This window comes from Ursus maritimus, unplaced genomic scaffold, assembly GCF_017311325.1.
Source record: "Ursus maritimus isolate PB19 unplaced genomic scaffold, ASM1731132v1 scaffold_27, whole genome shotgun sequence".
Classification (NCBI taxonomy): domain Eukaryota; kingdom Metazoa; phylum Chordata; class Mammalia; order Carnivora; family Ursidae; genus Ursus; species Ursus maritimus.
The window spans coordinates 27847796-27873377 of NW_024425230.1; the positions used below are offsets into that span (position 1 = coordinate 27847796).

Here is a 25582-nt window from a genome sequence, read left to right on the forward strand (position 1 = left end):
CAGAATGCCGTATAGTTCGAAATAGTATGTAGCCTTTAGCTGCTTGGCTTTTTTCACTTAGTATAATGCAATTAAGGTTCCTCCATGTCTTTTTATAGCTTGATAACTCATTTATTTTTAGCACTGAATAACAATCCATTGTCTGGATGTACTACAGTTTATGTATCCATTCACCTACTGAAGGACATCTTGGCTGCTTCCAAGTTTTGACAATTGTGAATAAAGCTGCTATAAAGATCCATGTGCAGGTTTTTGTGAGGACGTAAGTTTTCAACTCCTTTGTGTAAATACCAAGGAGCATGACTGCTGGATTATATGGTAAGAGTTTTATAAAACTCTATCAACTGGCAATTTATAAACTGCCAAACTGTCTTCCAAAGTGGCTGTACCATTGTGCATTCTCACCAGCAATGAATGAAAGTTCCCGTGGCTTCACATCCCGTGGCCTTCACACTTGGTGCTGTCGGTATTCCCAATTTTGGCCATTCTAATGCATATTTAGTATTATCTCATTGTTGCTTTAATTTGCATTTCTCTGATGCCGTATGATATGGAGCATCTTTTCATATGCTTATTTGCCATCTGTATATCCTCTCTGATGAGGTGTCTGTTAAGGACTTTGGCCTGTTTTTTAATCAGGTTGCTTGTTTTCTTATTGTTGAGGTTTTTTATTATTACTTTAATTCTAGTACAGTTAACATACAGTGTCGAATCACTATCTAGTACACCTAAAACTAATGTAACACTATATCTTATTGTTGAATTTTAAGAGTTCTTTGTATATTTTGGATAACAGTGCCTTATCAGGTATGTCTTTTGCAAATATTTTCTCCCAGTGTGTGGTCTGTCTTCTCATTCTTTTGACATTGTCTTTTGCAGAGCACAATTTTTAATTTTAATGAAATCTAGCTCACCAATGATTTCTTCCATGGATCACAACTTTGGTATTATATCTAAAAAGTCATCACCATACCCAAGGCCATGTAGGTTTTCTGTGTTATCATCAGAAATGTCACCGTTTTTGCATTTCACATTTAGGTCTATGATCCATTTTTGAGTTTAATTTTGTGAAAGGTGTAAGGTATCTGTCTAAATTTTTTTTAATATGGATGTCCAGTTGTTCCAGCACAATTTGTTGAAAAAATTACCTTCGCTCCATTCTATTGCCTTTGCTCCTCTGTCAAAGAGTAGTTGATTAGACCCACATAAATGTGGGTTTATTTCTAGGCTTTCTATTCTCTTCTATCATCTATTTATCTATTGTTCTGTCAATATCACACTGCCTTCATTACTATAACTTTACAGTAAGTCTGAAAATTGGCTAGCGTCAGTCCTCCAACTTTGTTCTTCAATATTTCATTAGCTATTCTGGGTCTTTTGCCTCTCCATACAGTTTAGAATCAGTTTCTCAATATCTATACAATAACTTGTCAGAATTGTATTGAATCTACACATCAAGCTGGGAAGAAAGGACATCTTAACAATATTCAGTTTTCCTACATGAACATGGAATGCCTTTCCATTTATTTAGTTCTTTCATTTCTTTCATCAGAGTTTTATAGTTTTTCCTCATATAGATCTTTGCACATAGATTTATATCTAGGTATTTAATTTGAGGGGGTGGTAATGTAAATGGTATTGTGTTTTTAAGTTCCACTTGTTCATCACTGATATATAGGAAAGCCACTGACTTCTGTGTATTAATCTCGTACCCTGCAACCTGCTATAATAGGTTATTAGTTCCAGGAGTTTTTTTGTTGATTCTTTCAGATTTCTTATGTAATCATATCATCCCCAGACAAAGACATTCCTTCCCAATCTGTATACCTTTTCTTTCCTTTTCTTGTCTTTGCTTTAGCTAGAACTTCCATTACAATGTTGAAAAACAGTGGTGATTGGGGCATCCTTGCCTTGTAACTGATCTTAGGGGGAAAGCTTCTAGTTTCTCACCATTAAATACCACATTAGTTGTAGGAGTTTTTGTAGACTTTCTAAAATCAAGTTGAGGAAGTTTCCTTCTATTCCTAGTTTATTCAAAGTTTTTATTATAAATGGGTGTTGAGTTTTGTCAAATGCTTTTACTGCACCTATTGATGTGATAATGTGATTTTTCTTTTAGTCTGCTGATGGACTAAAGACCAAATATAAAAACAAAAATTTAATACTATACAGAAGGATATTTTTATGACCTTGAAATAGGAGAGGCTTTCCTAGATAAGACAAAAAGCACAACTCATAGATAAGTATGTAAAATTAAATGTATATACTTGGTCATGGCGTATCATTCTTTTCAAATATTGTGGGATACAATTTGTTGATACTCCTCTATTTGGAAATCATGGCTGCTTCTAGTTGATAGCCTTAAATTTTTATCATACACACTTAAATTCATATTTTCCTAACAAAAACTTCTTCCTAAATAAGAGAAGGATTTTATCACTCTCCCTTCCAAACTCCCTACAATCTAGCCTTCATGTTAATATTGTCTAAAACTGTAGTTCCACTTTTCTAAATCTAATTGTGTGAATTTTTTTTCAAACCATCAATAGGTAAATGAGATTTACAAAAACATTTTATAGATACCTTTTTTAGTTTAAATTCAATTAGCCAACATATGGTATATCATTAGTTTTAGATGTAGTGTTCAATAATTCATCAGTTGCATATAACACCCAGTGCTCATCATATCACATGCTATAGATACCTTTTTAACAAGTTCCTTCCACCAGGTTACCTTTTCTTCTTGCTGAAGTTCATCTTTAGTAGTTCCTTCGTTAAGGGTCAGTGGGTGCAAACACTTAGTTTTTGTCTAAAATAACTAAAAATAGCTTTATTTCATTCTTGCACTTAGCTGGGCATAGAATTATAAGTTAAAAGTAATTCTGTCAGGGCGCCCGGGTGGCTGAGTCAGTTAAACCTCTGCCTTCAGCTCAGGTCATGATCTCAGGGTCCTGGAATCAAGCCCTGCATTGGGCTCCCTGCTCAGTGGGGAGTCTGCTTCTCCCTCTCCCTCTGTGCTCTCTCTCTTAAATAAATAAAATTAAGAAAGCATTTTTTTTAAAAAAGTAATTTTGTCTTACAACTTTGAATATATTGCTTCATTGTCCTTTTGTTCATAACAAGGCTATTAATCTGTCATTCCTCTGTGGTTTTATTTCCTGGTATTTTTAAAGATTTTTTTTCCTTAATCTTAACATTCTTCAGACTCTCTAGAATGTAGCTAGGTATATAAATCTATTTTTACTTGCCCTACTCAGCTCCACAGTCATGCTCTGAAGCTCTTCAGAACTGAAGTGAGAAAATTTTTCAACATTATTTCTTCAAATATTCAATGCCCACTATTATTTACTCTCTACTTAAAAGTTCTAAAAGGCATATATAAGAATTTCTCAACCTTAAATATTGTCTTTCTTATTTTCCACCTCATGATATTAGCTCTCTGCAACATGGTTTAAATTCTCCTCAGTAATGTCTTCCAATTCACAAATTTTCTCTTTGTCCAATACATTTATTCCATTAATTATGGGTTTTTTAAATTTCATTGACAATACTTTCGCTTATAAGATTTCTAATTGGTTCACTTTTATCTATAAATGTTCAAAATTAATATCCATTGGTTTTATTTCAGAATTTCTCCTTCTTGTTTATAGTTATTCTTTCTTTTGAGGAACTTAAGCTCATTTATTTGAAAGTCTTCTTTAGGAAAATGCCCTTTTTTCATTACCTCAGGAATAAATTCTCTCACTCGTAGAATGTGTTATCTATATTTCATAATATTATTTTCCTCATGTACTTTGATATTTTATTTTGAATTTGAATTTCTTATATTTTAGTTTTTCACTTTGCTCACCCTCACTCCATATGTCCTACTGTTACGGTGACCATCATCTAGCCCACTATGGTCCCACTCCCGCAGATCTTTTACTGGGGACTTAAAACTCTCACCCATCAAGAATAGTGATGAGCGCTGGGTGTTATACATAACTAATGAATCATTGAACACTACATCAAAAATCAATGATGTAAGGGTGCTTGGGTGGCTCAGTCGGCTGAGCATCCAACTCCTGGTTTCAGCCCAGGTCGTGATCTCAGGGTTGTGAGATTGAGCCCCATGTCTGGCTCTGTGCTCAGTGCTGGAGTCTGCTTCAGATTCTCTCTCCCTCTCCCTCTGCCTCTCCTGCTTGTGCACACTCTCTCTCTCTCAAATAAATAAATAAATCTTTAAAAAAAAAAAACTTGCAGGAAGATGTGGCATAAATGCTTGTGCTCTTAGATCTTAAAAAAAAAAAAGATTAATGATTTTCTACACAGTGGCTAACTGAACATAATAATAAAAAAAAAGAATACTAGCTGATACTGTCATAAACCATGGGCCACTTCCTTTTACTGCTTCAGACATCAATTCACAGGGCACAACCCCAGACAGACTGTAGCCTTTTTTGCTCCTACTGCAAAACCCTGCATAAGCCCAAAATTTTATACCATAAACCTGGATTTGTTTCCCCACCATAATCAGGGCATTTTAGCCTCCTTTATCCCGTAAGACTTGTCCATTAAGTTTGTGTCCCTAACTCCACTTACCTGTCAGTGTATTTGTTTTACTTCTGATCCACAGAGATGGTTATCTTATTTTGGAAAATCTTTTACTTTTTTAATTTAAAAAATTTTTTTATCATTGATGCCACTGTAAGTGAGCAGTCAGGGATTATTTTATGAACTCACAATGACATTTTGATTAGAAATTCATGTTTTCCTTATGTGAAGTTTCAGGTTTGCATAATCATATTGGTATATTTAATAATATCAAACCAAAATAATATATACGAAAGGTTCAGAGAAAGTAACTATGAATTAAAAAGCTAACTATTAATGTGCTAAAAACCACTTTTAAAATAAAATAGGCTTGTGCTCTCTAAAATTTTAATAAAGCAATTTGAAAATTTTTAGAGACAATACTTTCGCTATTCTACAACCTAAAGACATCACTATACCAAGAAAGAAAATCATAAAAGAATTCACAAGTATGGGATGTGTAGCAGAAGGGTTAAGAGCATAAACTAGAAATTGATGACCTGGGTTCAAATCTTCAGAGTCACTCATTAGCAAGTTATATAACCTCTCCCTACCTCTGTTTCCTCATTTTTAAATGATGATAATAATAATGCCTTCACTGAAAGGACTGTTACAAGAAGGAAATAAATTAATATTTGTAAAGTATTTAGTCCTAGCTAGGCACATAGTACTATATACACATTTGTTAACTAAAGAATGCTACACTGAATTTTTGCATGAAGACAAAATATACAATATTCAAATCCTGAAAAATTACATGTTCTCATTGAAATTAAAAGTCAATAAGTAAAAAGTTGTATATGCTGTACCTGTTTAGTATTTTTGTGAGTTCCTTGAATTGTCCTCTTTGATTTTCCACCAGTTTGACATTTGGATTTCCCTTCAAGGCAAGAATACATATAAAGGTCAACAAATGGGTAGTACAAAATTGAACTATACAAATCATTTGGGCATACTAATACATAATCTCCTTCCAGAGATGACAGAACAGTATAATCTATACATGGTCAATATGAACTACAGATAAAATTAAAAACTTCCATGGTCCCAGGGACTGATTTTATTGAACAGCTTTCTCAGAACAGGAATAAATCAACTTCTCAAATAAGTCAAATAGTCTGACAATTTAAAAACAAGGACAAGTTAGTTGATACTCCTCAACTTATCAACAGGTCTGGAAAATACTTCTTTGAATTCAAATTTTATTTTAACAAAAAAATCAAGAACACATTTTTTACCATTTAAAAACTCAGTATTTTGTTTTGACTAATTTATCTGATTTATGAAATTCACAGTTTAATTTGAAAAGACAAATTTTCAGTTCTTTGTATTTTTGCCAACAGATTTATCTTTCTCACCTGTTCTTTTTTGTAAGAAAGATACTAGCTACTGTTTTATAATCACTCTATTTTTGAAAGCAACAAAATAGGAATAAAATTCTATCTATATTGTACAACAGAATAATTTTCCTCTCAGCAAAATAATTTTGAGCCAGGACCTCTGAAGAAGTACAAATGAAGTGAGACATAACACCTACTAACAATTTATCCACACATAAGTCGGCCTCCCTCAACTGTTCTACCAGGGACGAAAGCACAACTCTACACTCAACTACATAGCCCTTTTTTCATCCTTTGATTATAGAGAACAACGTACCAGCAGGCTTTTTAGAACACCCAGTAGAATAACCAGCTCAGAACAAGCACCGGAGAAAACAGAAATAAAACAACAGAAGAAAACTTTTAAAAATTGAAGGATTATTCTCAGAAATATCTGAGTACATATTATAGTTATAAAGAACAAGCTATTTTTTAAGAAAAGCAAAACAAAGATTTCCCTATTATCAGTAAAGTTTTAACAATGTAAAATAATCCTTATCGAAAACTATGAAATTGACATTTTCCTTTTGTCATCATTATTTAGATATTCAGAAAGCTCTAATTCTCTGGGCTCACAGTTCTATTCTTTTGCGACAAGCATGAATGAAGCTTTAAAATCATACTGGCCAATTTTTTATGTACTTACATGCAACATCAGGTTATATACAGATATGTGATTCATTATTGTATTTTCTTTCCTTCCTTGAATAGAAGCAACTTTAATAAATCTCAGATTATTTTGCGTTCTGAATAATCCATGGAAAATGGGAAAATAAAATTTCATAAAATAATATGAATCATATATAGCAACCATAAGACATTTTTAGGTTTTATGTTATCACTTTTGTAGTAAATAATGTTGATATATATTTTTTATCAAAGAAATGAACATAACAGTAAGCTTCCTTATGAAAATTTTAGCTAGTACAGAGCTAAATTTAAAAAGATAAATTTAATTTCCCCCTCTATTTGGTAGTTTTTGATTCAAAGTAACTGCTCCTAAAAAATATCTAGGGAGGGGTGCCTGGGTGGCTCAGTCTGTTAGGCAACTGCCTTTGGCTCAGGTCATGACCCCGGGGGCCTGGGACTGAGCCCTGCACTGGGCTCCTTGCTCCACAGGGAGTCTGCCTCTCCTTCTCCCCTGCTTGTGCTCTCTCTTGCTATCTCTCTCTCTCTCAAGTAAATAAATAAAATCTTTTTTAAAAAAATATCTTAGGAAGACTGACAAAGAAAAGCTACTGAGGGAGGACTGGTCCAAGCAGATATTTTAATATACTATAATGCCTCTATAATTAAAACAGTGTGGCCTTCACACATGAATTAGATGAACAGCTCAGTGAAACAGAATGTAAGTACATATGGAAATTCAATTTATGATACAGTGACATCTCAAAAAAATGGGGCAAAGATAGACTTTACAGTAAGTGATGCTGGAGCAACTTGTTACCCATATGGAAAAAGATAAAATTAGATCCATACCTCACACTATATGTAAGAATACACTACAAATGGATCAGAGATACAAGTGTAGAAAAGTAAAGATAGACTAAATAAAAATAAATTTTAAATAACAAATTATAAAAAAATAAAATGTAAAAAATACGTAAACGTAAACTTAATAAAATATGGATGAACTCCTATACAGCTTGAAACATGCCCCTAGGTAAGGGTGTTGTCAAAGAATATGTCAAAAGGTCTCCCACTGATCTAGTACAATTAAAACAAACCTAGAACAATTAAGCATCAAAATAGATAAATTGGAACTCATTAAATAAGAACCCATGACTCCATACAAATTTAAATAAATGCAAACTTACACATATAGCTACAAAAGGAAAAAGGGAAAGCTCTCTTTTGCATTAGAATGTCAGCTAATAAATATAGAAGGAACACTGGGGTTAGCAAATCACCATTTCGCAACCACCAGAGTAGTAACTTTTTCAGCTAAGAATTAACAACAGAAGCTCAAAGTAGTTAGTAGTAGTAGTAGACTGTTGTAGGAGAAACAGGACATTTAGATAGTCTCAAACTATCTTACCACAAATTACTTATTAATTACAAAGTTAAAGTTACTTTACAGGAGATACCGCCTTAATTAAATGATTAATGTTGACATCACTAGGAATAAAACCACTATCATGTGCCTCCTATGACACACTGCAAAGGACACAACGTAATTTCTATAGAATCCCTCCAAACATGTATAACTGAATCTAAGCATGAAAAGACACCACACAATCCAATATTCTACAAACCCTCAGAAAATTTCAAAGTGAGATCCCCTTTGGCACACCCCAACCTCCTGTTTTCTATATCCCTATCCAATCTTCTAGATTCCCAGGATTTAGGCAGTGCTCACAATGATCCTATCCTAAAAGTAAAAGGGACTAAAAAGGCATTTTTTTCTAGTTCAAATAATAACAACTAAAGAAATACATTCTTCTTTTCTAAAACATTAAACTGTAACTGTGGTGAATATAGTAAATTTTTTAAAACCTGTTTGTTTTTTATAAGAATAAAAGAAAAAATATCTCAATCTCCTATAACTTACAAAGAAAACTGTTTTGCCAATCATAACAAACCTACCTTCATTCCTATGTGAAACAGAAAAACACTTTCATGAAACCATTTGTATCTTAGCTAAGAAAAAAAGGCAATAAAGGGACGCCTGGGTGGCTCAGTCGGTTGATTGTACAACTCTTGATTTCAACTCAGGTCATGATCTCAGGGTCATGAGATCAAGCCCCATATTAGGCTTACACTCAGCACAGGGTCTACTTGAGTTCTTGCTCTGCCTCTCCCTCTGTCCCTCCCCCACTCGTGCATGATCCCTCTCTCTAATAAATAAATGAATAAAATATTTTTTAAAAAGCAATAAAAAAGTAATTTCTTATTTCATGTATGTTAATTTGCCCAACAGTTCAAACTGTAAACAGTTTTTGGACTATCTACTGTTTAAGACTAAATATATCCTCCTAATTTACAACAAAAATGAAACATTTAAAAAATACATACCATCATCATCTTTGCTTTCCAGAGGAACACTCCAAGCTATCAGGTTTCTTGCTGTACGACCTTCCTCTGCAACTATTCTCCTTACTTTGTCATGACTGTTGGAGCGCTGGAATGATGCCTATATACAGAAAAGAGAATATATATTAGATTATTAGATTAGTCAACATATAAAATATATTTGGCTGACAAATTCATTATTTTTAACATTCTCTCACAAGGAAGCACTTAAAACTAATTTAGGACTGAAAAGGTAGTTAAACAGAGAAAAGAAAGTCACGGATCTTTTTATTTCTGAAAAGACTGGTTTTACAACTTTAAACATAAATTATTTCAAGAATAAATACAATCTAAGGTTTGAAAATGTTGCCCTAAGAAGCACAAATACTGCTTTGTAAAAATTTCAGCACCACCACTTACATAGCAACGGTCTGATCGCTCTGATTCCAATCCTACACACAGGGTTCCTTTTAGCCTTTCCCTTATTTGTAATTTCTTTCTCTGCCAGTCAGAAACCCGGTTCTCATTACCTAAAATATATTTACATACCTGTTCGATTCTAATACATACATAAAGTAGTTTCAGAATTGCTAACCCACAGCATTTATTAACAAGATTACAACATTTCTACACAGTTCTTATCTTTAGCCTTACAGTATCAAGTACTGGATTTTGTTTTCCAAAATTACTTAAATTAGTAGTTCTCATTCTCACCCCTTTCAATGGGATTACATTATTCACTTCTAGTATGTTACTCTTNCCCTTCCGTTTTGGGTTCTCCTCACTACTGGTCTGATTTTAAGTGCTTGTTTATTGGGGGAGTATGTGAAAGAAAGCAACACATTATTCTCAAAGTAACTTACTGATGAGTAGTATGACTTGAAGAGGAGAAAAAAGGCATTACACTCTAGAGCATGGGTCAGAAAACTTCTACAAAGGGCCAGATAACAACTTTTTATTTTAGGCTCTGCAGGCCATACAGTCTCTGTGACAACTAGTCAATCATGTCTTTTTGTGTGAAAGCAGCCAGAACTTAACTTTTACATCTTTAAAATAAATACCTGCCCCCACATTCCTTCATTCCTCTGACCTTACCCTGGGTATCCACATGGCATCTGTGGATGCCTAACTGTAGTTACCTAACTCATAAACTTATGCTGAAACACATTAATCTGCGACCAATATTTCAGCTCCGTCCTGTGCAAAATTCTCGAATCATCTCTATCCCCATATCTTCCAATCAAGTTAACACTATAAAATCTCCTTTTTTGGATTAAACACATCTCCCAGTGATTATTAGCTCTATAAATAACTTAGGTTGGCATCTATCATTTAAGTTACCTAAGCATTGTTTTAAGCAAGAAGTATCACTATTCCTTATAGGCCAGATGAACAAATTTAAATAGGTGGCCTACTTTTCAGCTCTTTTTCAGATAATTTCAGATAATTATGATGCAATCGTAGAAAATCTTATAGGTAGATATATGGAGATAAATATCAGATCATAAAATGAATTATTCTATATATTATTCTCTAACTCGAGACTCTTCATAAAGTGATGAATTTCTAGGAACTAAAGTGATCACAAGATAGCAATGCTATAGTGATGCTAGAACAGAAAACTTAAAATCTAATATTCTTCTCTTATACAAAAGTTTCAATTCTACCATAAATTTTGCAAAGTTAGTTCTTTCTCAGAGATTTTTATTTAATTATTTGAGAGAGCGAGAGTATGCATGTGCACCAGCCGGTGGGGGGGGGGGGTGTGAGGGGGAGGTGCAGAGGGAGAAACAGACTCCCTCCTGGGCAGGGAGCCCCACCCATGACCTGAGCTGAAGGCAAACGCTTACACAACTGAGCCACCCAGGTGCCCTAAAGTTAGTTCTTTTATACTCAGTACACACAAATTCAAAGAAAAAGCTACCACCAACTCAGATGCAAAAACAGTGTAACATTCCTCTTACTACAACACCTGACTGAAAACCATGTTTCCATAAAATCACAGGTGCATTCTGTAATATATGCTAAGTGAACTCTTTTCAATAAACTCGTAAATTCTAGTCATTTTTAATAACCCTATTGTTATGAAAATGTCCGTAGTAACTTAAATACAATAGTTTTAAGCATTTTAATCTCAGCATCAGGGTTTGATATTCAATAAATGACTCTAAGATACTTCATACCATTACAGATGTCTATTTCAAACAGAATTTTCATCTAGGTTCTTCCAGGAGGCTTAAACAAAATACATTATTTTCATCCCAAAGTCACAGTGTGCCACCTAGTGCCATATAGAGATTTTGCAGAGGCTTGTTCAAATACTAAATGTTTCAACAAAAAAGCATAAACATCAGTCTTAAGTGAAAGTTTTCATGTTTAACACTTACAGTTTCTGATTTAAGTATATAATTTCTGAGACTTGCTCCTAGATTGGGAAAAGAAATTTTTAACCTATCTGCTAAGGCTAAAAAAAATCTAAATAATTTCTACTTTAAGCAACTTTGTTCATAATCCTAAACTGGTTTCAAGCACTATTTATTAATTTTTATTTTTATGTTTGTACCTCCATTAAAGTTACTACTTCTCACAAGTGCTTCAAAATCCATCCATAATACTACTTGCTCATAAAACTAATTTCCCTTCTTTTTTAAAACAGTTTTGCAGCTTTCTAAATAATTCAGGAAAGACCCTTTCTTTTAAATTCCCACTTCTAAAGCCCTTCATATTTTAAGTCGTATGAAGACAAGATTTCCAGTCATTGAATACCAGGAGTACATTAAAATTCTAAGAGTGGTAGCACTTATGTATACTTTTAACCACAAACTTATCTGAGAAACTGAGTAACTGGTACAATTTTCCTAACATAAGATATAGAGCTGGAATTCTGTACAGTAACCTACAATAACTTTGCCAGATCTTACTGATATTTCACATCTTTCTAAAGGTAATGTAAAGGCCTAGATGAACTAAGGCTGTCCAGACTATCCCAAGGGACAAAAATAAACTTCAATCTTGTATGAGCTACTTTGTTTTGAGAACTCTGTTGGAACAGATATCAACTCCTACCAAGTCTATCTCCTACATATATCTTGAAATTGTAAATCCACTAATATCACCCTAATCTGAGCCATCATCACGTCAAACAAATTATTATAACAGCCTCTGTGACAGAGACAACACCAAAGCCACCAGATTTTTGTCCTGCTAGATAACACTTACTGGGCTCTTGCAGATAGAAGGCCATATGACTAAATTCTGCACACTAAAATATAGGCAAAAATAAGGTAAGCCATTTCCAGGCCTGGCTTATAAAGAAAATCTCATGCATCACCATTTATATTCTCTCTCTCTTTTCTCCTACTTACTGGCCAGATACAGAGGATCCAACTCAGAACTCTCTAGAGAATGAGTAAAAAAAACAAAAATAGAGTTGGTCCCTGAATTAAAATGTGAAAGGCTGAATGCTGAATACCTGCAGTATTATGTGAATAAGAAATAAACTTCCCTTCTGCTTAAAAAGGCTAGGTAATTCAGACCAACCACCCACTTGAGAAAAACTGTAAGAGGCGAACAAAATATTTTTAAACATCTGTTTAAAGCACCAGAAAAAAGTGAAGGAAGCAAGGAATTATAGGGCAAGATCAGCGAAAATGAGAAATTTAAAGAGGTGAGTCCAGCAATCAGGACTGCTTTTACCCCAGAGGCACCTGGCAATTCCAACAGACACAGCCAAGACAGAAAAGTTGAGCAGAGTTTGACAGACTTGCAAAAGTACAGAAACAAAAAATCTGTCCAGAGCCACCCCAGGCATTAGGTTGAAACCTGGAAGTTTCATTCCAAGTGTAAGGGTAAACTAGATAGCCCTCACAAAAAACAGAGCCAGTTTTGAATCATTTCAATATCTGGCAGGATTAAACTATGACTGCCAGTGTCCCTAGCCATTGACAAAAACCAAACTAAATTTTCTAGGGAATATGTTATCATCTTAGGCATCAAATTATCTATTAAATTATTCACATATACCATCTGCACCCAATCAAAAATTACCAGCCACACTATGAAACATGTCAAATATCTGAAAATCAAGAAAAAAAACCCCAGAAAATAGAAATATACCCACACATGATCCAAATAATGGAGTTATCAGACAAAGATTTCAAGAAGAGTCTACTTAATATGGCCCAGAAAATTAAAAGACCAGATTGAGGGGCACCTGGGTGGCTCAGTCAGATAAGTCTGACTCTTGATTTTGGCTCAGGTCACAATCTCAGAGTCGTGAGATCACGCCCCATACATCAGGCTCCACGCTCAGCGCAGAGTCTGCTTCTCCCTCTCTCTCTACTTCTCCTCACTGCTCCCGCCCCCACTCATGCTCTCTCTCTCTGTCTCAAATAAATAATAAAATCCTTTTTTAAAAAAAAAGAAGTCAGAGAAAGACAAATACCATATGATTTCATTCATATGTGGAATTTAAGAAATGAAACAAATGAACACAACACAAAAGAAACAAACTGAGTAATATAGAAAATTGCTGAATAACTACACTGCACACCTGAAACTAACATAATGCTATATATTAACTATGCTGGGATTAAAATAAATTTTTAAAAAAGAATGGTAAGCTATATTAATATTGAACAAAGCAGAATCTAAGACTTTACTGCTAGAGATAGAATGATATTTCATAATGATAAAAGGTTCATCAACCAGTGAATTATAACAATTCTAAATGTGCATCTAATAACATATATAAAAAAATGAAATAGGAAAAAAACACTATCACCCATGGAAGATTTTAACATACCTCTTTAAGAAGCTGGCAGAGTAAGTAGACAAAAACAGTTAAGTAACAATACAGAAGACTTGAACAACATAATTAACAAACGTGACGTATTTGAGATATCAGGAACCCAACATTCAACAATGGTAGAATATACATTCTTTTCAAGTGTATGTTATTTTCCAGACTATTGATACCCTGGGTCATAAAGCAGGCCTCACTAAATTTCAAAGAATAGAAAGTACCAAAGAGAAATAACCAGGAAAATCCTCGTATGTTTGGAAATTAAGCAGTACATTTCTAAATAACTTACAGATCAAAGAAGTCACATTGGAAATTTTAAAATATTTTCAACTGAGTCATATTAAAAATATGACACATCAGTACTTGTACAGCAGCCAAAGCCACGCTTAAAGGAAAATGTATAGCCATAAAATGATATAATGACAAAAAGCTAAAAATCGAGATCTGAGTCTTTATTTCAAGAAGCTAGGAAGAGTAGCATATTAATTCCAAAAAAGAAGGAAATAATTAAACAGCAAAAACCAATAAAATACAAGACAAACTTATGACAGTGAAAAACTAATAATAAAACCTAAAATGGGTTATTTGAAAACAGTAAGGAAAGAATAACCAATATCAAGAATAAGGACCATCTCTACAGAGTCTAAAACCTCCAGGCTTTAAAAAGATAAAAGGATATTATAACTAACATATCAACTTACAATATTTGATATAATGCACAAATTCCTTGAAAAATATAATTTACTAAATCTTGGCATAAAAGGAATCTGAACATTTATTACAGAAATTGAATCCCACAAAAAGAAAATCCAGAGCCAGATCAGTTTCACTGGTGAATTCTCCAAACCATATAAGCAAAAAATTACACTAAATTCTTCTAGAAAATAAAAGGAACACAACTCATTTTCTGAGACCTACATAACCCTAATATCAGAACCTAACAGGATAATACAAGCAAAGTAAATTACCAGTTCAAACTATTTCAAGAGTAAAGATGTGAAAATCACACACACACACACACACACACACACACACTTGTAAACTGAATCCAGGTAAGATATCATAACCAAGTTGAATTTATTTCAAGTAAGCAAGGCTGGTTTAACATTTTAAATCAATTAATGTAATTTACCAAATAAGCTGAATAAAGGAGTAAAGCCTATGTTCATCTCAACAGATGAAAAAAGTATGTGATAAAAACTCCTCACAAACGACAACAAACACCATATTTAATGATATAATGTTGAAAGAGACAAGGATGACTACCATCATCACTTTCATTCAACGCTGAAGGCCCTAGCCTGTGCAATTATGTGAGAAAAATAGGGAAACACTGAAAGCACAAAATGAACCTGTATCAGTTTGTTACACTATAAAGTATAGATTTGCTCAAAGAATAATAGGGACATACCACAGAGCCGGGTTGAAGGAGCTTCCACTGGCTAAATCTGGGACAATCTGAACATCAAAATAAATAACAGATTACAACACCAAATAAAATAAAAAATCCAAGAATCTAGATACACAGATAGTTGGGGAGAATGAAAATGCTTTCCTCACAGTAGATCTTTAATAAATGGTATCATCAATGAGTACTAAAACTAGTAGGTGAATGTTTGATGAGGTACAGGGTATTTACATAGCCTCAAAGTCTCTCTCAACAAACTACTATTAATTTCAAAGGAGAGAAAACGAACTTTAAACAGAAAAACCAATACTCTATATTAACCAAGTAATCAAAGGTAACATGACCAAAAATAGAACACACTGACCATCACCAATCATATGATATTCTGCCAAAAAATACAAAATCTGACTCTAGGGGCGCCTGGGTGGCTCAGTCAGTTAAGTGTCCAACTCTTGATCTCAGCTCAGGTCTTGATCTCAGAGTAGTGAGTTCAAACCCCGCACTGGGCTCCACACTGGGCATAGAGCCTACTTTAAAAAAAAAAATCAGACTCTAACCAGTTAGAGATCATAAAGAGAAGCTTAACACAATGGCAACAAAACAGATGGCTGAGGCAAGGGAAGAAAGACAATCAAATCCTTGGTGACACTGTTGGGCACATGCTACTGAAAGCAGGCTAACTCGGTGTTCCTTCTAGCCCAACTAAAACCTACTGGTCTCAGCTTAAAAAGTAACTCTCTTAGAATGAAGTCCTTTAACCCCCTTAGACAGGACCACTTTCATATGCTCGAAACAACCTGTATTCTTTTGCAGTACATCTCACAATTACATTTTAAATCCTATAGTTACATATTTACCATCTATCTTCCTCCAAGAATGATGAATAATTGGCATGATGAAGAAATCATGAATGACTGAAATAAGTATATCATGAATAAATGAACAACATCATTGGGAAATGAGGTATTCAACATAAATCCATAACTAAAGTTTGCCCTGCTAAGCACAAATTTTTTCCATTTTACCATTTTGGATAAAAATCTCTGAATCACATTTCCCTGACTTTTAAATGGAGGCTACTGAAGGAACTTCCTCTTCTTTGGTACTTCCAGGTTATCACTACGAACGACTTTTGTATGATACTATAGTATGCCCTCAGGAGCTACAGAAGTACAGAGGATGGTTGCCCTAAGATAAATGGGCCCAGATCAAAGTGCGTTTAGACTTTTTGAGTTCTCTACTTCCGGATGATCAGGCAGAACACAAAAGCTTAATTTTCAATTCTTTTCTCTTCTTCCCGATCCAGCTATCAGCTTTCAATTCTTATTTGGTAGAATTATGGGAATGTTACTACTATGGTTCTGAATAAGAAGCTCAAGAAGTCTACAAGTACAGTGAATATACTTTCACTGTGTGAATTATCTGTTATGGATGGTCACAGGCATTTTTAATTTACTCTCAGGTGTTTGGCCACATTTCTTAAAGTCACAGACTTTGGCAGACTAGCAGTGCTTTACTACACTTTGCCCATTAGAGCTGTTTAAAAACAAGACAAATCAATAGGAAATCCTATGAAGCTGTAAAACGAAATAAAGACCCCCGATGCTCTAGGGTATATTGCAAAGATACTAAATGAAAAAGAGATGTAAGGAAAGACGGACAAAAAAACTAAGGTTAGTGTTTAAGGTAGCTCGATCACTTACCATCATTCTTTAGTTCCCTTGTATGCCAAGCAGTTCATTTACCACATAAACCCCTGGGGTGTGACTCCTACAATAAAATATATATATATACACACACTCTTAGTCATAACATTGTCAAAAAATATTTATACTTAAAAAGATACAAGTCTCATCATCACAAGTTTGTCATTACATTAAACAACAAAAAAATAAAATTGCTCCTTTACACTGCCTGTTTGGATATAATACAGCATGTTTTACATATGCCATACTGAACAATACCTTAATGCTCTCCCCCCCCAAATTTTTTTAAGTTAGATAGAAGAGAAACACTGTTAATTACATAAACAGTCTATGAGCTCTCAATGCAGAAACTTTTTTTTAAACTACCATGATATAGTATGCACAAAACACATATAGTATATCTTTACTCAGTTCACAATATATGTTTAACTGAAACAAGTTTCATAAAGTAATGTTTATCCCTATTGTGTGAGATGCATTCTGATATATCCTTCTCATTTTTCAAATGCTGCTTCCATTAAATTGATTTATGACCCACTAATGAATGACAACTTACTATACAAAACATTGTAAGCTCTTAGGAACTTTCGAAAGCTGAGATTTTATCAGAATATTTTAATTACTATTACAAAAGCCTCCACATAGAACAGATCTTACTTTTCAGGATATCAACATAATGTGGCCAAACCTTTACTCAAAGAAACCCAAAGCAGAAACCAAGATAGAACACCAAGGGCCAGGGATATTGCTAGAAAAAAATGACCTAACCCTATAATGAACAAAGAAAAAAAAGTTGCAATTAGAACACAGGTGCTTCTGGGATGAGAGCCTAGGTAACTTATCCGTTGCCAAGTGAATCTGCTCCTTTCAAAATGCAGCACCTCAAATGAAAACACATGTGCACATAAAAATGTATACCCAAGTATTCATAGCAGCATTACACATAATGGCCAAAAGTGGAAACACAAATGTCCACCAAATGATGGATAATTAAAATGTGGTATATCCATACAATGGAATATTATCAGGCTATAAAAAGGAATAAAGTGCTTATACATGCTACAACATGGAGGCACCTTAAAAACATTATGCTAAGTGAAAGAAACCAGTCACAAAAGACAATATATTATATAATTTATAGGTAATGTCCAGAATAGGCAAATCCATAGAGTCAGAAAATAGATTACTGGTTGCCTAGGGCTAGGCAGTTGGGAGAAAAATGGGAATGACTGCTAATGAGGATGCGATTTCTTTTTGGGATGACAAAAATGTTCTAAAATTAATTAAGGTGATGGTTGTGCAACTCTGTGAATATGCTAAAAGACATTTTTTAAATGGCTGAATTGGGGGCACCTGGGTGGCTCAGTCAGATAAGTGTCTCCCTTCGGCTCAGGTCATGATCCCGGGGTCCTGGGATCAAGCCCCACATGGGGCTCCCTGCTCAGCAGGGAGCCTGCTTCTCCCTCTCCCTTGGCATCTCCCCCTAGTTGTGCTCACGCTCTCCCTCTCCCTCTCTCTCTCCCTGCCTCCCTCTCCCTGTCAAATCAATCAATCTAAAAAACATTTTTTTAAATGGCTGAATTGTACGGTATATGAACTATATCTCAATTAAACTGTTCTGTTTTTACATGCAGTGCCTCTGTTCACAGCTTTCCAATTCCTCTCCATCTCAGAGTAAAAGCCAAAGTCTTCACTGTAGCCTACCACACTCATACTTCTGTGACCACACCTCAACTCCTCTCCTCTTTGGTGTTCATTCCACTCCAGCCACACTGGCTTCTTTATGTTCTCCAACATGGCAGACACACGCCTGCTCAGGGCTTTATGCTTACTGGACACTTATTTGGAACACTCAAGATTTACATGTCACTTCCTCAGTGAGGCCTTCCCAAATACTCTATTATTGCAACCCATTCAAGGCTGCCTGGCTGACTCAGTCAGTAGAGCATGCAACTCTTGATCTCAGGGTTGTTGAGTTCAAGCCCCATACTGGGTGTAAAGATTACTTTAAAAAAATAAAATAAAATCTTTAAATAAAATAAAATAACAACCCATTTATCCTGACTCCCACCCCTGACACTCCCTATCCCACTTCTCTATAGCATTTATCACCTTATATTATTTACTTAATTAGTATACTGTCCATCTCTCCCTACAAGAACATAAGCTTCGCGGTGCTTGTTGGTTTTGTTACTGCTATAGCCTCAGTACCTAGAACAGTGCTTGGCACTGAGTAGGTATTAAATACTTACTAATAAATAAAGCCCATGCTAAAGAGTATTTGCTCACCATGTTGCCTTGCTCTCACCCTCCTGCATACTCAAAGCCTTCCAATTGTTTCAGATCAACTCAAAAGTCATCTTCAAAAAGCCTATTCTGACATCCCCAGCTGACATAGATCTTCTGTATCTGAATTCCCAGACCATTTCACCTGTATTCTTTATTTCTAAAAAGTAGGGGAAAGCATGATATAGTGAAAAGAGTATACAGAGACAATGGAATCAACCAAATCACTGGCTCTGTGACCTTTAAGTATTACTAGTCTCATCTATAAAGATGAAGGGGTTAAAAAGGCTATGTCCTCATTTTTCCAAAATAGATATACAAATAGCTAATAAGAACACAAAAAGGTGTTGAACATCACTAGTCATTACAGATATAGAAATCACAGACGCAATAAGATACCACTTCACACCCACTAGGATGGCTATAATCCAAAAGACAAACAATAACAAGTACTGGAGAGGATGTGGAAAAACTGGAGGCAACATACACAGCTTGTTGGGAATGTAATATGCTGTAGCTGGTTTTGTAAACAGTCTGGCAGTCCCTCTAAAAGTTAAACAGAGTTTATCATATGACCCAGCAATTTCACTCCTAGGTATATACCCAGGAGAAATGAAAACATGTCCACACAAAAACTTGCATATAAATGCTTATAACATTATTCATAATATTCAAAAAATGAAACAATCCAAATATCCATCAACTGAAGGATAAATAGAATGCTATATCCACACAATATTATTCAGCCATAAAAAGACATGAAGTTTCTGAAAAAGTCAAAAATACGGAGACAGGGAAAAGATCAAGTATTTTAGCGGTTAGGAAGAAGGAAGGATAAATAAGCAGAACACAAAGAATTTTCAGGGCAGCAAAAGTATTCTTTATGATACTATAAATGTCGCATTTGTCCAAACCCATAAATACAACACCAAAAGTAAAGACACGTAAACTATAGACTTTGGTGTGATAGGGATTTGTCAATGTAAGTTAAATCAACTGTAACAAACGTACCACTCAGGTAGGGGATGCTGATAAAGGGGAAGCTATGCATAAGTGGAGGCAGGGAGGATATGGGAAGTCTCTGTACTTTCCTCTCAATTTTGCTGTGACCCTAAAACTGCCCTAAAAAAATTAAGTGTTAAAAAAAAAAAAAAAAAGGTAGTGCTGATATATGCTACGACATAGATGAACACTGAAAACATTATGCTAAATGGAAGAAGCCAAGCAAAAAGACCATATATTATATGATTCTATTAATATGAAATGCCAGAATAGGCAAATCCATAGAGAAAAAAAAGTGGATGAGTGGTTGCCTAGGGCTGGTGCAGGAAGCAGGATGGAGAAGAGAGGGAAGTCAGGAATGGGGAATGGCTATTAAAGGTTTCATACTGGGGTTTTGAAAATGTTCTAAAGTTAATTGTGGTGATGGTTACACAAATCTGTGAATACATTAAAAACCACTAAAGTATACACTTTAATGGCTGAATTTTATGGTATGTGAGATAAATCTCAATAAAGCTATTAAAAAAAAAACCTAAAACCTAATCCAGAACTTCCAAAATTTCAAGCACTCAGTTACTTCTTTCATATTTGCCATAACTACCACCTATACTACTATTTATATAACATTTTTCTCTAAATAAAACTTTCACTTACATTTTACATTTTAAAAGAAAATTTATAACACTACCATAAACAATCAGTTAATATAAAAAATGGATATGGCAAATATTGGCAGTGCTATTCAAATAAATTAAATGTGAGAAACTCTAGGCTACAGCAAAACAATGGGCAAGCAGAAAATGGAGCACAAAATAACAACAAAAAAACAAGTCCGTAAACAGGGAACAAACACTAGGACTGACAGGGCCAGAGATTTCGGGACAAGCTGATGCCAGTGATAAACTGAAGTCTCACTTGTCCTAGCCTGCCCTACAGTCCCAGAAAGTCTGTGGAGATACCTGAGAGTCCTACAAATGGAAATGGGAAGATTGGCTCAAATGCCAGGAAAGGCCTACCTCTCTTCTACACCTGAGTGTAGGTACACAGGTTCTGAAAAGGTAAGAAGTAAACGGCAGGCCCCAAATAGTAAGAAGCCTGCTAGTAACTCTACTCTAAAAAAATACAGGCCCATCTAACAGAAGCCAGGACAGTAACTCTATGAATTGTTCTCATGTTTGCCAATAAATTCTAGAAAAACTGGGTTTGGCAACGTCCAATGTTCACAAAATCTATCACTCAATGTTCTGCCATTTTCTGAAATTGAAGAAAATCTGAATATTTCCGAGTCTGGTACTTAAACAATGCCATCGTCGGCATACTCACAAAAGTAATTGTTCACATTTTTGCCAAGTGGAAAAAAAAATGTAGTATGGTAAAAAAAAAAAAAAAAAGTACGTTGAAGAACACCACAGACTTTTTATAATTCCAAGCTGTTTAATGAAGTTTTCAATTCTGATCACAAACCATACTACCATGAATAAATCAACCAGGAGACATTTATCTTCTCCCATGAACCTGGCATGCCTCTCTGAAAATACCAAACTACCTTTCTTTTGCAATACTATATTAAACAGGCCTAACACAAACTGAAATCTTTACAATCAAATATGTCCGAGATTTGCTTCAAAACACTGAAGGGGGGGGTAGCTTTTATAAGACAAGATCGTCCATGCATGCATAATTACTGAAATAGACTGGTACATAGCAATTAATTCTACTATTCTAATCCACATGTTTTCAAAACTATATAATGAACTTAATGATGTGGGAAATAAAGGCAAAAGAAAAATTAAATTTCCTTACTACCTACAGCCCACTGACAAGTCCTTCAAACAAGCAGAGTGACATTCCTCCAGGAACTCAGCTGCCTTCATGTTAATACTTTGCTAAGGGCAAAAGGCAATCTTAGCCCGACCCTCCAGGATCCTCTAAGTTTACTTTAACATATAAAAATTTCTTTGGAAACTTCCTTTACCTCTACTCCCAAGATACATGTTGGCAATCATCCTCCAAGCATATGGCCCACCGATATACATCTGAAGGGGCTCATGACTAGGGTTTTACTAAACAGTAATAAATGACTTTTTCCCAATAGCTAGCCCCCTCAAGGTCCTGGAAACCTTGCTTTCAAAATTCCTTACAGACCTGCGCTATCCCTAACCATCCCCCACCAGCTTGAAAGCATATAATGGGCCACTCCTCATGACCTCAGCGCAGCTCTTGCTGCCTATGGGTCCTGTCCTACACTTTAAGAAAACCACCTTTTTGTACCAAAGACATCTCAAGAATTCTTTCTTGGCCATTGGCTTCGAATCCTAATGTCTTTCCTACATAACTTACTACTTTAAGAAATCATATAAAAGTAGTCATTATTTTAGCAAAACTTCATGAAATCTTTGGTGTTTCATGTCCAGAGTAAATAAAGTCTTTCTATAAATCCTTTCCTCCTAATAATTTTTTTAAGGTGGCTACACCAGTGAACTGCAGGTCTTTTTGCTGTTTATACCCCAGAAGATGCACTGCCAAAGACAAACATGTTTGTGAAAAACGTTGCCATCCAAGCATAAAACTGTGAACAGATTTTTATAATTACTTAGTTGTTATTCAAGCCTTTGCCATTATCACTTCTACAATTTCAGAAATGCCAATTTCACAATGGATATCAGATTGCACCATTAGAGAGAATTCTGTTTAACTTCCCACTAAATACCACCACCACTTTCTAAACGTTTAAAGAATGTTCACATGTGATTTCCAAATAATTTTGTTTCTCCTTTAAAATTAGGATGAGTTGTGGTTAGTTACGAAGGTGAAAGAAAAGACAGAATCTCAAGCCCCTTCATCTTACCTTTAAAACATTCCTGAAAGTGGTTAAGTGAGGGTATTAATAACGTTAATATCAAATCAAACTTCTAGTGATTCTTAAGTATCTGTGAAGCCCTAAGGACATTTTTAAAGCCTATGTTTAAAACACCAATCCTCGGAATCCTAGTCACCAAAATTATTTATAAATGCATTTGTACAGTAACATTGATTATGCCTCCCTGCATAATCCACCAGGCCGACTGACCAAAGGTAGTTAACTACAGAGAATAAAAAAATGCAGCACAAGGGAGTGAGGAGAAAGAGAAGGCAAGCATTTGTTGAGGGCTGACTATGGGGGAGGAGTAGTTCTTAATGTTTTATAGACACCTCATTTACTTGCTATCAACAAATTTCTGAGGTCAATAGCATTATCTCTATTTTACAGATGAGGAAATCAAGACTCAGAAAAATTAGGTAATCTGCCAAAGGACAAGTAGTGAGGCTGGGATTCAAACTCATATCAATTTGCCTTCAAAGTCATTATTATCACACTTCCTCCCACAAAGAAACTTTCCAAATAATATTAAAAATTGACTCTTTGATTAATTAAAATATTAATTTCTAAAAAATGAAATCTTGCCATTTGCAACGACATGGATGGAACTGGAGTGTATTATGCTAAGCAAAGTCAGTCAGTCAGAGAAAGACAAATACCACATGATTTCACTCATATGTAGGATTTAAGAAGCAAAACAGATGAACATAGGGGAAGGTAAGGAAAACCAAAATAAGACAAGACAGAGAGGGAGGCAAACCATAAAAGACTCTTTAATATAAGGAACAAACTGAGGGTTACTGGAGGGGAGGTGGGTGGAGGGATGGCGTAACTGAGTGATGGGCATTAGGAGGGCACTTGATGTAATGAGCACTGGATAAGAAACTGATGAATTACTAAATTCTACCCCTGAAACTAATACTACACTGTATGTTAACTAACTTGAATTTAAATAAAATCTTGAAAGAAAAATAAAATATTCTTTAGTGGATATTATTCAGATCATTTCCATATGTGGCATGAATCAATCTGCATCCAACACATTTTGAGGAAAAGTCATAGTTTGAAAAAAATACAAGGGCCAGAGCACCAATATAAATCAGAGTGGGATAACAGATTACCAACCCTAGGTCTGAAAGCATCATCTCATATCATTCACCAGCGGGTAACCCTGGGGCAAGTCATAACGTCTCTGAACCTCAGTCTCCCCATCCATAAAATGACCATAATGCCTATCCCACGCTTCCACCTCGGATTATGAGAATGAAGTAGTTAATGTTGGTGAAATTAATGTGTAAACTGTAACAAATTATAACACATACAAAGAATTGCTATCTATTCGGTAAGATGACTATAATGAACAGCTATTTTCATGGAAAATATTTTGGCACAAACAGAATGAGGGATACAGTCCACCAGCAACAGGAAGCTGCTCTCAGGCAGGCAGCCCCATCTCAGCCGGAGCCACTTGACAGCAGCAGGTGCTCAGAGAATCAGTTTTCTGTCTGCTTTCTAAAAATCCCGTCACTCACGGGGGGAGGCGAAGGCGCGGACGAAGTGGTGGGAAAGGAGCACTAACAGAGGCAGAAGGCTGAGTCCTATTACTCCCAGGTGCGAGGCATTGATTCAACTCCACCCCTCCAGGCCTCAGTTTACGCATTTGTAAGACGGAGCGACCATTCCCGCCCTGATTCTCGGGCAGAACTAAGACTCGAATCATCGAGCAGGGAAAGCGTGGTTAAACACTGCGGAGAATGAGATGATGAGGGAGATCACCTGTCAAATGAAGGGCCGGTGGGAGTCTCCTCCGGAAGCCCCTTGCAGTTTGGACATTCCAGAAGCCTCGACAAGCGCGCCGCCGCGTACCCCGTGAAGGGGTGAGCAGTGCTCCGCCCATCCCCGGCCCGTGGGGTGCACAGGGTCCCACGTCCCTCACACCCCAGCTGAACCCGCAGGGCAGGCCGGGAGCCTGCCCACCGTCGCCCCCAGGCCTCCTACGAGGAACCCCCGGCCCTCCCGAGCTGCCGCGGCTCCCCTCCCCCAGCACCGATCGCTGCCCCTCTCAGCCCGCATCCCAGGTGAGGGAAGAGGGTGAAGGGGAGTACCCGCCGCCATTTTGTCCCTTGGACCCCGCAACACATTCCGCCGGCCCGCGCCCCAGCCCAGGCCCTCACCGGTCTGCGCTACGCGCGCCCCTCGCGGACACTCACCCCCGGCTGCCCTGCGCAGTTCGGGGCGGCTCCGAGCGTCCCGCCGGGAAAGGGGCGGGGCGGGGAGGGGCGGCTGTGGAGGGGCGGGGCGGCTGCCCAGCGGACCACGTGACTCCCAGCTTTGGCCGCGCTGCTCTGGGCCCCTCGTCGCGTTCGTCCGCGCGCAGGCGCAGTCGGATTCGCGCCGTCCCGCCGCGGAGGCGGGAGGCTGGGCGTGGGTTAGGTTCTCTTGTCCCAGCACCGCTGCTTCCCCGGACATCTTCTCTTCTTTAGGCTGCGTTGGCGTCGCTGCTTTTAGCCACAATCTTGGATTCAGTCCCTTTCCCCCGCCCGTCTCACCGCC

General features: G+C 36.2%; 1 protein-coding gene across 5 annotated transcripts in view; it reads right to left on the reverse strand.

Annotated features, from left to right (window-relative positions):
* SCAPER (S-phase cyclin A associated protein in the ER) overlaps positions 1 to 25351 on the reverse strand; it is a 527655-nt gene extending 502304 nt beyond the window's left edge. For 2 of the 5 annotated variants that reach the window (XM_040642943.1, XM_040642940.1), the window contains exons 1-4: positions 25240 to 25351; positions 16879 to 16945; positions 8967 to 9084; positions 5382 to 5452 (exon numbers count right to left, since the gene is read on the reverse strand). In XM_040642943.1, the coding sequence (XP_040498877.1) occupies positions 5382 to 5452; positions 8967 to 9084; positions 16879 to 16884 (195 nt within the window). In that variant the 5' untranslated portion in view covers positions 16885 to 16945; positions 25240 to 25351. Of the gene's footprint in view, positions 1 to 5381; positions 5453 to 8966; positions 9085 to 15178; positions 15221 to 16878; positions 16946 to 24805; positions 25003 to 25203 lie in introns of those variants that run through there. The other 3 variants (XM_040642941.1, XM_040642942.1, XM_040642944.1) reach the window with 3 other exon arrangements.
* Positions 25352 to 25582: the final 231 nt, after the last annotated feature.